This window comes from Rhineura floridana, chromosome 5, assembly GCF_030035675.1.
Source record: "Rhineura floridana isolate rRhiFlo1 chromosome 5, rRhiFlo1.hap2, whole genome shotgun sequence".
Taxonomy (NCBI): domain Eukaryota; kingdom Metazoa; phylum Chordata; class Lepidosauria; order Squamata; family Rhineuridae; genus Rhineura; species Rhineura floridana.
In genome coordinates, this window is record NC_084484.1 from 25,908,936 (window position 1) to 25,922,210 (window position 13,275).

The window sequence follows — 13,275 nt, forward strand, 5'->3', positions numbered from 1 at the left end:
GGTGAAATGTAAACAGGGTGGAGAATCCTGACTAGTTGCGGGTGCCATGGCTCAGTTAGATTATGAGATGCATGCCAGAAAGAGTACATGCTCTGTATACAGAAGATCTCAAATTCAACCCCTGGTATCTCCAGCAGAGCTTGGAAAAGTTACTTTTTTGAACTACAACTCCCATCAGCCCCAGCCAACATGGCCACCAGATTGGGCTGATGGGAGTTGTAGTTCAAAAAAGTAACTTTTCCAAGCTCTGATCTCCAGTAAAAAAAATGCAGGTAGGTAGATGAAGAAACCTCTGCTGGAGACCTTGTAGGGCTGATGTTAGTCAAAATAGGTAATGCTGTGCTAGATGGACCAATGGTCTGACTTGTTGTAAAGCAGTCCATAGACTAAGTGCCTTTTTAGACATGAGTTCTTAAAACTTGGTTTGTCTTGAGTTGTAATGGACATTTAGTGAAGGTCAACACTCTTGTGAGTTCTATTCACACATAGAACAAATACTACGAGAGGCGCTAAAAGGTGTATTTATGCCACATGTATGAGTGTCTTTGAACTTTTGCTTTTGCTCATTTTCAATTATATCCATAGAACATCTTCACATAATCTCACATAAGTCACTTGAATTTTTTCACATCCTGTTACGGAACTGAAAATTTGAAACTGATGCTTTCATATTTGCCGGTGGAGAAGCTCTGCCGCATATCGAAAAGTCCAAGTATACTGCTAAGCTTCCATTGCTTCAAAGACAGTGGACACTAAAGCAATGAGTTGGGCTGATCATGACCAAATTCCATGTTCTGGGTAGATAATGGTAACATGATAGGTGTCTCAGTCACAATCCTGCTCACAGTTGGTTATATGCAAGTCCATTGGGACTTACACATAAATGTGCTTAGCATTCGAATGATTGACCACAGCAAATCCATCCAGAAATGCACAGCATATACTGTAACTTGGTCATCATGCTCCCCCAAAATCCTAAATCTTACTTAAAGAAATAAGATTAGATTTGACATGTAGATAATATAAAAGGTAATTTTAGGACTTGACCTCCCATTTAATATCACCTTCTGCTTCCAAATGAGCCATCAAGTTGATTTGTATGTTGATTTGTATGATGTGTGACTTAATGCTAAATGCATTTACAAGTTTTAGTTTGTTATAGTAGGCACAGTGGGAGAGTGCCTTCAGTTGCTTTACAGGTCTATAAATAAAACTTTTTGTTTCAGAAAATAATTGCTATGTTTAAGTAGTTGAGATGGGCATGGTGCCATGGAATATGTTGCCGAGAAGACTTATTTACATGGAATAGGCTGTTATTTGAATTGCTAGGCAGAACTTCAGACATTCTTAAAGTCTGAACATTCCAATATGTAGCCAGTCATAGAAACCATTGTGGTTTGAAAATAAAGCTTTAGGCACCTTGTCTTACACATATGAGCAGTCCTGGACTATGGCAAGGGAAGTGCCTTGTTGTGTAGTTAATAGTATGTGTTTGAAAGGGCATTCCATCCAGGTCAGGGCTCCAGATTTACTGCACTGACCACAGAAAAATTATAAATAGAATAGAAATGCAAAGAACTTCCAAATATTTTCATTTATTGCTGTTTGCTTTGTAATGTAGAAGAATACCTTCCATGCTTACTTAAAAGGAAATGTAAACCAATGTTAAGTAAGATTAGGATTCCTCCCAATACAAGGCAACTCTTGCTTCATGGTATTTTGCAGTTTCACTAATTTAGTCCCTCCATCGATGATTACTGTGTGTGGCTTCTTGCAAGTGTCAATAAACCTTCATGTTTTCCTCGCACATGATCTTCAGATCATTGTACTATATTTCTTGTAGTGTGTGTATGTATTTGAAAGTTCTAAGCAACAGTTTGTGTGGGAGGCAAAGGCATTTCTTTATCAACAGGCAATGTTGGTTTAGCTCATCTAGATACTCTGATTGAACTGAGCAGCCAGAAGGTGGTCATGGGCTCAGAGTATTCTAATCTTAGTAGACTGTGTTAGTACTCTAATAGCTCCACTTCTGATTCCCATTTTCTGTTCCCTCTGCACATCTTTTCAGCAGTGGTGAAGCTGTAGTTCTCCTATATATGGATGATGCCCAGCTCTATCTCTGTGTTCCATCTGAATTGGGAGAGGCAATTCAGGTGCTAAGTGGTGCTTGGAGAGATTGATTGGCTTGACATGGGCCAATAAATTGAAGCTGAATCCAGAGAAGACAGATATCAGAGCTTGGAAGATTACTTTTAAAAAGTAATAAATTACAGTTACATGGTCTCAAAAAGTAGTAATTACCGTCACAATTACAATTGCTCTGAAAGTAGCTGATTACAGTAGGGCCCTGCTTTTTGGTGTTCTGCTTCTTGGCGTTCCGCTAATACGGCGGTTTTCCGGAGGTAGCATGCATGTGTGTGAGAGAGACTGTATTGGGACTGGGGCTGTCGCTGTTGTTCCTTTGTACCCAGCTTCTATGTTTTCCCCTCCCTCCTCATTCACCTTTAGTGTTTTCTGTTTTTTGATTGGGTTCTTTTGGGGTGGTTCTTTTCAGTTGGTGTTTTTTTGCCCCTTTTTCCTTTTACCCGGCTGTTTCCCTGCCTGCCCTCCTCGTTTTTGGGAACAGTGTAGGCTGTTTCCCTGCCTGCCCTCCTCATTTTTGGGGTCGGCGGAGGCTGCTACGGCCACCTTTGCTTTAGCGGTGGCGCACCCCGTCCTTAGCTGGTTGAAGCAGCGAGTCGGAAGCTCGCAGCAGCAACTCCATCTTGCGCCCACTTTACGCAGGTCTGTTTCTGATCTCCCCCCACTGGGCGCTCGACGGTGGCTCCTGCCTCCGCAGCTCGCTACTGCAGCCTTTGGAGCTCGCTGGCTCCTGAAGCAGAACTCGTGGAGGTGGCTCTCTCTCTGGAGCTCGTGGCGGCAGCTCTCCAGATCTTGCAGCAGCGGCTCCCTTTCTTTCACTCTTGGCGGCAGTGTCTTTGGGGGTGGTTGTCTGTTGCCGCTCCCCCCCCAAGCTGGACTTGATTTGGTGGCTGCTCTTTCCAGCCCCTTGGCTACGAGAGAGAGAAACGCTGCACTGCCTTCTCCCCTTGCTGCTGCTGTGCACAGTGTGCACCTTCCCTCAGAGCCGCAGCAACACTGTTGATAGTTTTAATGGAGCTTTGCAGATCACAGGTTCCCTGGCCAGAAGAGGTGGAGACTTGGAAGGTGGCGGGGGGGAATTGAGGGTGTCCTGGCTCCACATACATTTCGTACATGCCCAGCTCCCCACTTGGACGGCCTTCACCGAGCTGCTGGAGCTGGATGCAGCAGTGCAAGTAGAAATGGGAGGAAGACAAGTTCAGTAAGGAGTACAGTAGGGCCTTGCTTTTTGGTGATTTTTGCTTTTCGGCGGGGGTCTGAAACCTAACCTGCTGTATGAGTGGGGCCCTGCTGTACTTTTTCTTAAAGGTAATCACTACAATTACATTTCAGTAACTTTTTATAAATAACACCTACAAGGTGCTGGCCTTGGCTGCTGCAGATCTAAGTAGCCTAAAACATTAAAAATAAACACACACATACGAGGTAATAGAATAATTCTTTTTATCCATAACATAGCAACGGTGGACTCTCCACTAGTAAGGGAGGCGGAAAGGGAGGCATGCACTGCTCAGATCTTTGCAAGTCAAACCAAGTGCAACCATGTGTGTGTGTGTGTGTGTGTGTGTGTGTGTGTGTGTGTGTCACATTCATGGTGCTCATATTGGTTATTAAAATGCTAAACAAGGTGTTGGACTACAACCCCGGGGACCAGGATTTGAATTCCCACATAGCCATGAAGCTCACTGGGTGACCTTGGCCCAGTCACTGCCTCTCAGCCTCAGAGGAAGGCAATGGTAAACCCCCTCTGAATACCGCTTACCATGAAAACCCTATTCATAGGGTCACCATAAGTTGGAATCGACTTGAAGGCAGTCCATTTGCTTGCTTCCCTATAGGTGCTCTTGAGTATTAAGATCTGCAGAGGGAGCCCTTTTGGTAGTTCAGCTGCCCTGGGAAATGCATTCTCTGTGGCAGCCTTCTAACTGTGGAATTTCTTCCCCATAGAGATGCATCTAGCATCCTCATTGAACAGCTTTCATTTTATGCTGAAGTGCTTCACCCTGGCCTTTGACAGCTGAGATAAGTTTAGGACCTACGTTTATTCTATGGAACTATGTCTTTTGGTATTGTGTTAAGTATTGGTTTTATTTGATTTTAAATTGTGTCCTTGTGTTGTTGTAACTTGCCCAGAAACTCTGTGGTGAAGGGTGAATACCTGACATGGTCAGTTTGATCTGATCTTATAGACACTGTAAATTCTGTAGAGGTTGCTTTGCCTTGGAGCCTGGATTTCCCAAAGATATTCCCTGGAGATCATTCTCAGGACAACATGAAGTGGACTGAAATGTTCATTCAATATTTTTCTTGAAGCATTTGAGAACAGCATTTTGTACATGGCATGCTCTGGAGAGTGGTTGCTTCAAAATCTATCTTTGTATGTTACAGTCACACCCAGCAGGCAATGCCTGGCCTTGAACCAGTCTGCTTTGTCCAAACTGCAACCGTCAAGTATGTGGCTTAATGAGTGTTGCTGTGGTCGTTCATTTGGCTCTTCCCCTGAATACATGGTTGGCTAAAACTCATTTATTCCCACCTATAAATTACCTATTTAATCTCCTGTCATTCTTCAACAAGCTTTTTTGCATGTTGGTCCTGTAATTGGCTCACACGCTGCTTCTCCTAATTGCTTGCCCTGCAGCTTCCTCTGTTTTATTTTTGTCTCTTAGACCTTGAGCCTGTTCTCACCTTGCTGCTCCACCCAAACTAATGCTTTTGGATTGGTCTCTTTTGCATGAGGCCTCTAGTTGTCATAAAATCCTTGACACTGGCTTTCTATCCTCCAGGATAGTATCCTGGCTCCTTACAGTTGTTGGCTTAGAGATCTTGGTAATTTATTGGTTCCACATTTCTAAGAGTCTGATGGTGCACCAAGCACTAGTGTTTGACTGTTAGTACAGTTAGTAGCTACTGAGGACAGAAATATTCAGGCTTTCTCTGGATATCCTGGCAGTTAATGGCACACAGTTTTCCAAACAGATTTCTCCAGAGGAGAGAAGTGCTGAGTTGCTTACATAGACAGATAAATAAAGCAGAACTTTTGTTGGTTAGCTTTAGAAATCAGTGCCTTCAGCTCTGTAGGAGGCTTTATACATAATAATAGGTCTTGCCTGCTTTTGGCTTGTTAATCTATAGTTGGTATGTGGGTAATGTACATAGCAACTAGCAGGGTGGTAATTTGATCTTTTGTTCCGGGAGACACACCCTAATCAGAGAAAAGGGTTCTTTTAGACTTGTTTAGCTTATCTCAGCCATGTTACAGTGAGGTGGAAGAACTTAAAACTATTTCTGCTGTGTTGCTTTCATGCAAGCAAGACAAGATGCATCTTAGAGCTACATTGACTTGGGTAGAATAAAACTTGCCATTTCAGACTTTAGCTGTCACATGGAGAGGTGAGTGATGAAACCAAGTGGCAAAATGCTTTCTGGCAACAGTAATGGAAATACATGTCTAAGTTAGTTTAGCTCAGGCTAGGAAGGGCAGAAGTATTGTTAAATTGTTTGCCAACTGCTTATTTGTGGCAGTTCTTCACTACATATTACTGCCATTTTGCAATATATTTTTTCTTCATCAACTTAATGGATTTTTTTGTCTGGTATAGAATACAATTGAACTTCTTTCAAATCATTGAACAAATCCAGATTCCCTTCTCCTGTCAGATTTCATCTTGATTTATGTCCCTCCTCCCTCTGCTGACTGTAATTACTTTCACATATTTGCCAGAGCAGTTCCTCTCATCTCTTGCCAGTGAAGGAGCCTGATGCTGGCTCTGAACTTGTGGTAATATTGTACCATGTGTCTTTCATTAGGCGATGCTGGGCATTGCTGGCCAGTTTCCCTTTGCCATGTACTTTACAACACATCCCTGCAATGGAAACAAGTTGAAGCTTGATCCATGGGAAACACTGATAAGAAAGTTAAGATTCTCCATGATGTTTCTATACTCCTACATCTCATGGAGGGGCAGCATGGCTGAAGGTGTGTGATATCAGTCATATTGTGGAGTGGTAAGGAGAGAGAATATCTCCTAACCATTGTTTTTTCTTGTCCTAAAAAAAAGTGATACTGTATAGCACTTTATTGTTTTCAATTTCTTAGTTCCATCTCTTAATTTCCAATCTATTCTATGTCCTGAATGTTAACAAATATGAATATAGTTACCTAGCTGCAGCAGACTTAAAATAACCCACTGAGTTATCCTATGGATAATTCTCAACTTTTTTTACATCCATATATGTGAGCAGAAAATAAATGGTTATCTGGCACATCAGAGCTAGTTCACAGGGCTTCGTTTCCAATTAATTCTTCAACACAGAAATGAACATTCATGCATATGCTAGGTATATATCCAAATGTGTCTTATCTGGGTGTGGTCTGCAACATGTAAATTAAACACTGCTGCAAAAATACCTAATATAATCATATTTTCCTCAGCCACTTTCAACCCTTGTTTTAAATTTTAAAAGTCTTATACCTTCCAAAAAAGGCTCATGCTTGCAGGGAAGCAGTGGTGTTCCTGACTCTGTGTGTGTGTGTGTGTGTGTGTGTGTGTGTGTGTGTGTGTGTGTGTGAAGATTGTTGGGAAATGTGTTTGACATTTAAGTCTTGTTCATTACATCTTTCTGCTTCACATTCAAATACGCCATATAGAGATGATCTGGAAAGACAATGAATGGGAAACAGGAAAAACAAGAGAATTCTAATGTATAAAACCTGGGTACTAAAGGAAAAAAAACCTAGCAATTAAGTTAGAAGCTGTTTCCAAACTATAAAACTGGAATAAAGAAGAGGTTAACAGGCTATCTAAATGCTGGGTTCTTTACGCAGTTTCTTGCATTAAGTTTTAAAATATATACATTTACTTGGTTTTTGCATTATTTATTTATTTATTACATTTATACCTGCCTTTCTTTTCATGATAGAAACCCAAGGCGGCTTACATATGGTTCCCAGGTGGTCTCCCATCCAGGCACCAACCAGACCTGACCCTGCTTAGCTTCAGCTGCTGGCCTCATGTGCCTTGAGACCATAGCATTGCCTAAAAATTCAGGACTTCAGAGGAAGGATGTGTTCATTTAGTCTTAAACCTCACTCTTTTTATAAATAGTAAATGCAATATCCTTCATTGTCAGTGAAACTATGAATACTATTAAAATATATCCAGAAGTACTATTCAGGCCCTGCTTTTGACAGAAAAACTCTGCAAACTATAATTTTGTTCCAAAAATCTCACCCAGATTATATGTGGTGATTTTACATGTCACTCCCTCCTTGCTTTCTTTACTTCTTTCTGGGAAGGTTGGTGATATCCTGCAAAAAGCCTTTAGATAAATCTGAGCTATACACATTCAACTGTGTGTAGGGCTGGCTTGCAAGAACCAAATCCCAAGTACAGCAATCTGGTTGCCTTAGTAACTTTACATATAATATTAATGTTAGTTATCTTTGTATTGTACTTCGTCAAGAGTGGAGATGGGATATGTTAGCTGGTGCCTCTTCAAAAGCGTTCTGTCATCACAACAGGCAGTATCTATTTGAGTTTGTTCTTTGTCCGCTATCCGCTGCTTTTACAGGTCCAACTTTTCCCTTCTCCAAAAATATTGACGTTAATATTGATATTCTTTCAAAATATTGAAAAAGAAAGGAAAGCAGTTTTGCCTTCTCCTCCTCTGCTGTGAGTAACTGAAGCTGGTCAGTTTTCATGTTAGCGTCCTGCCCAGAGCCCCAGGCACCAGATGGAGGCAAGGCTTGGTTTAACTTTTGCTTTATTAGGGGGATGCTTACATCCAAAGCAGTGCGTTTCATAAACCTGTCTACTCCAGCTCACTACTTTCCCTAGCTAAACTACCTAAGCCTCTGCAGTGTGTGGGGAGAGTTGAATCAGCGCTAGAGCCTGGGCGGGCACCTGCTTAAGTAGGGAAGGTCTTCACCCATAAACAACGGCTCCTCTGAAGTTCCACCCTCTCAAGGTCCCTTTTCTCATGCCGTCTCACGTGAGGTGAGGGGGGGGTCGAGCGTTCGACGGCACATCTGACAGCGGGGCTTCACTAGGTGATGGCTCGGCTTCAGGGATCGGGAAGCTGGTTGGTGGAGAAGCATTTGATATGCCAGGCGGGGATTCCTGCAGGGGGCGTGGTTGACATGCGCGAGGGGTCGCTTCCCAACGGCTCAGGTGAGCTTCGGCTATGGGGTGGTATATAAATACAATAAATAAATAAATAAATTAGATGGTTTGGGGCAAAGTGTTGTCAGTGTGCAAATGATATGCAGCTGTATTTCTCCATAACATCTGAGTCAGGAGAGGCTGTGGATGATCGATTCTAGGCTGTGATCTGGGCACAGTGGTGGACTGGATGACAGCCAATAAATTGAGTGAACCCTAGGAAGATGGAGGCACTGTGTGTAGACTGTTCCCATGTCTCGGAGACTGGCTAGTTACATGTTCTGGATGGGGTGCACTCTCTCTGAAAGAACAAGTTTATAATTTGGGGATAATAATCCATCTTTGTCACTGGAAGCTCAGGTAGCCTCAGTGGCTAGGAGAAGCTTTTACCAGTTACAGCTGGTTTTGGATAGGAATAGCTTAGCCATAAAGATTCATGGATTGGTGACCTCAAGATTCTATTATTGCAATGCACTCTGCATGGAGCTACCCTTGGGCCTGGTCAGGAAGCTCCAGCTGGTGCAAAATTCTGCAACAGGACTGTTGGTGGAGTCAGGCTACCACTAGCACATAACTCTGGTGTTTAAAAGCTTGCACTGGTGGCCTATATTCTACCAGGTCAAGTTCAGGTTTCTTGTAAATTAATACGGTTAATTAATCAATATGCCCACTCTGTTGAACTTGGTGAAGATTATTTTATTTCAGCAGGCATTATTTTTCTTATTAAAAATGAGTTTTTCTTATTTTAATTGATTTTATTATGTATGCTGCATCCTTATTGTACACCACTAAGAAACTATAATATTAAGTGGTATATATATCCAAATAACTAGGATCATTTAGCAGGTGATAGGAAAGAGCTCTGTGTCATATCCTGGAGAGCCTGCTACCAGTCAGAGTAGACTATACTTGGCTTGATGGATATACAGGCTCACTTGTGTACAAAGCTTCCCATATCCTAAGTAACATCATTATGTGAATCCAGTAGTGTTTGTGTGAATTTGGCATGTTCTTGGATCAAAATTTCTTGCTGCTTTGGGCATTTCTCCCCATATAAATATTTACATCTTTAATTTTGTTATGCCACCCTGAAAATACTAGCGTAGAACTAACATGTGGATTTCAGAAAGAGTATTGAGATCCACTTCAGTAAACTTTGGTAGCAATCAAGCAATTACACAGCAATTTCAGAAACAATTTTTAAATATTAGTGCTGCCTCTGTTGTAAAAGCAAAGCAGGTTCACACTTGGGTGTAAGCACTGGAGAAAAGGAGTACATTGTCGTGTTAAGTGAATAGTCTTATTTCTTCTGACATCTGATTTGTCAGATGAGTTGCATGTGACACACACACACTGGCTATTTTTTAAATTCATATCAATTTAGCTAATTACAGAAATGTACCACACCTCTGAATTAACCAGTTGGTGAATGCTATGTGATCAGAGTATAAATCATAATGTTTAACAGATTTTGTACCATAATGATATAATTTGGGATAGAAACATCTGTCAATTTTGGTTCTCTTAGTTTCTCATTTTTCAAATCTTAAACTTAGTCTCCACATTTCTTCAGTAATTAGTGAATTTTTAAAAAATCATGAAAAGCATCCAGCATTTTAGTGCAAATTTCTCCTAGCAAACACATGGTTGTAGTCAGTTTTGACAAATGTGCACATTTTTGCAAGCAATTTCTCATCATATAATGTATTTTTGTATGCTATTTTAACTCATATTTATTTTTATGAACACTTTCCCTAACATACATTTTTTGTAAATGTTGTTTGGTGGGAGAACTGCATTGCACAATTTGAATAAGTGTGAATTCTGAACGATGGCTGTGTTTCGGTTCACATACTATTTCAGAAAGTGCAAATTTGAAAGATTTGGTTTGAAATTTATTTATTCATTTATTTATTTGATTTATATCCGCCCTTCCTCCCAGCAGGAGCCCAGAGCGGCAAATGCTAAAAACACTTTAAAATATCATAAAAACAGACCTTAAAATACATTAAAACAAAACAACGTTAAAAACATTTTTTTAAAAAAAGCTTTAAAAACATATTTTAAAAAAGGGTTAAAATATATTATTAAAAAAACATATTAACAAGCAATTCTAACACAGACGCAAACTGGGATAGGTCTCAACTTAAAAGGCTTATTGCAAGAGGTAGGTCTTCAGTAGGTGCCGAAAAGATAGCAGAGAAGGCGCCTGCCTAATATTCAAGGGGAGGGAATTCCACAGGAGTAGGTGCCGCCACACTAAAGGTCCGTTTCCTATGTTGTGCAGAATGGACCTCCTGATAAGATGAGGCCCTCACCTGCAGTGATCAACTGGGTATATAAGGGGTAAGATGGTCTTTCAGGCATACTGGTCCCAAGCTGTATAGGGCTTTGTACAAAAAACTAGAACCTTGAACTTCCAACTGAATTGAATTCCTCGCCCATTCCTAGATACAACGTATCAAAGCTTTAACAGAATGAGTAATAAAACAGTTGTCTGCTTTTAAACAGGAGCCATAAAATAGTAACATTGCACTTATGAGCATGAGACCAATTCTTATGTAGCTTACAGAGTGACATACAGCACTCCATTGCCATTTTGATGCTGCATTTTACTGTATTAAGAGCCAAAATGTTACATTAGATAGGGTCAGATGTAGTTTAAGAACTTAACAATACTACTTTTACCCAGTGTCCATTTAAATGCTGGAAGGTCAGAACAGGCCTTCCTCAGGGGAAAAGTCTGAGCATTAATAAAAGTGCATTACTCTTTTTTCATGATCTTGAGATTGGTTTTTCCTTTTTTCCTTTTCCATTGGATGCATTCCAGTTTTGTGTGTGTAAAGTATGTGCTGTTGGCTAATTGTGTTTCTTCAACTTGGGTGTCTACTAAAGTGTCTTAAAAATAGCAAATTTAAGGTGTGCCGACTTCATCTCTTGTAATATCTCTAAAGGAGAACAACTTTTAGCCACTTGTAGTATTTATTATTAAGGACATTTTTAACCCACTCTTAATCGCTTCAGCCCAGAGTGGATTTATGACATCATTTAAAAAGCAATTAAAACAATCCAAACAAAATAACATAATATAAATTAAATACAGAATAAAAATTCCAACATGCCAGTTGTAGCAGCAGGTTAATGTTCCAGGGCTAATAGACAGGTTTTAACCTAGCACTAAAATGTCAGCCATGTCTGTGCCAGCCATACTTCCAAGAAGAGGCTATTTCATAACTAAGGGCCTTCTTGGTGGGCCACCTTATGTCATCATCTGATGAACTTCCCCTGGTGGTGCAACAATTAAAAGCCCCCCCCTCCCAAATCTAAGGTCCTCATCAGGCTGACCCAGAGAGAGCTATTCCTTCAGATATCTTTGTCTCAAGTAATTTTGGGCTTTATAAGACAACCTTAAATTCAGTCTGAAAATGAATAGACACCCAACGAAGATCTTTCAAGGTCTGTGTTGCTTGATCCCTGATGACTGCCCCTGTCACCTTGCTGTGGCATTCTGTACTAACAGCAATTTCCAGACTGTGTTTAAGAGCAGCCCCACATAGAGTACATTATCCAAACAATCAAATAATACAGTCATTGCAACAGCTTCTCTTCTTCCAGCAGCAGAGTCCATTGAAAAGCGGAATGCCACTCTTAAAGGATGGCCATTTATGAGGGGGGAATGCATTTGAGGGGATTAGCAGGTATTTTTTTTTCTTGCTTGTTTGTCATTAAGCATACATTGCTAATATACTAAGGCTTCTTTTTTCTTACAGGATTGCTCTAACTCTTTATGTTTAATGAAAATAGCACAAATGAACTATAATGGGAACATGCACGTTATGACGCTGGGGTGTGTGTGTGTATGTCCTGTTTCTGTCTCCAGTAAAATAAAAGATGGAAACAGGGACATGTGATGTGAAGATGGGCAAAGTGTGGTGGAAGCAGTTTTGAACACACATTAATTGCCCTGAAGAAAATACCTCAAGAATGCAGCAAATGTTTTATCAGAACCATTTCCACTGTACTTTCAGAATGCCTTGTGTGTCTTCATCAAAAGAGAAAATAGTCTTGCATTCATTAGCCTGGAGAACAAACTAGGGGCATTGGTAGTCAACACGAAACTTGTGTTCACTAGGACTCTGTCCCTTCCCCAGTAGGCACAAAGGCACAAGCTCTTGCCCTGATGTTGGTACACCTTCAAAACCCAGCATGAGGCTGGGTTAATACCATGCTCTCCTTCTTAGGTGACCTGGCTGGGAGGGTAGAGATCATACCTACAGCTGCAGTGTATTTCTGAGGCCCTCTCACTACAACCATGGGACTCATACCCTGCTTCTTCTCTAGATCTAAGCCTGAGAAGATGGGAAGACTGGAACTTGTCCTAATCACTATGGGGGATGGGAGGAGGAGGCAGAATTATAGACTGTCGGAAATAATCTATTTATGTGTATATCTAAAAGGTCTGCTTTCTCTGCATTTCGTATTTTCCCAGAAGACAGTTTATTATATGTTTCCTTTATAGGCAGCTACTGGGAAAAGTTTTGGAAACAAGGATTTTCGTGCCGCTTTAGAAAATGGAGTCCTCCTGTGTGAGTAAGTATTTTTGGCAATAAAAGACTAGAATTTCACCGTAAAGCTTTTAAATGTAGTATTGGGACAATTTACTTGGAGATGACTTATTGATCAGTGAAATAGCATAAACAATTCTGCCTTCCTCATGCTGACTTGTCAGTATTCTGCTTTACCTTCTACATAGCCTTGCACTCTACAAGGCTGTGATGAAAAATATTTAAGTGCAAGTAAAAATGTAATTGTGTGTGTGTTCTTATGTATTTTATTTAAATTATTTGTTATATCATTTGCTTGATGTGGCTCACCATAGAATATGTATAGAAAACAAAACAAACAGAATGTAGCAGCAGCTTTAACCTCCATCAAAGGCAATTTTTGTGTAAATCAATTCAGTTCAATT

General features: G+C 40.6%; 1 protein-coding gene across 11 annotated transcripts in view; it reads left to right on the plus strand.

Moving 5' to 3' along the window:
* Nucleotides 1–13,275, plus strand: part of LMO7 (LIM domain 7) — a 178,980-nt gene that overhangs the window by 38,096 nt on the left and 127,609 nt on the right. For 10 of the 11 annotated variants that reach the window (XM_061630013.1, XM_061630015.1, XM_061630012.1 and 7 more), the window contains one exon: nucleotides 12,826–12,896. The exons of the other annotated variant lie outside the window; for it this stretch is intronic. In XM_061630013.1, the coding sequence (XP_061485997.1) occupies nucleotides 12,826–12,896 (71 nt within the window). The remainder of the gene's footprint in view (nucleotides 1–12,825; nucleotides 12,897–13,275) is intronic. 11 annotated transcript variants of the gene reach the window in all.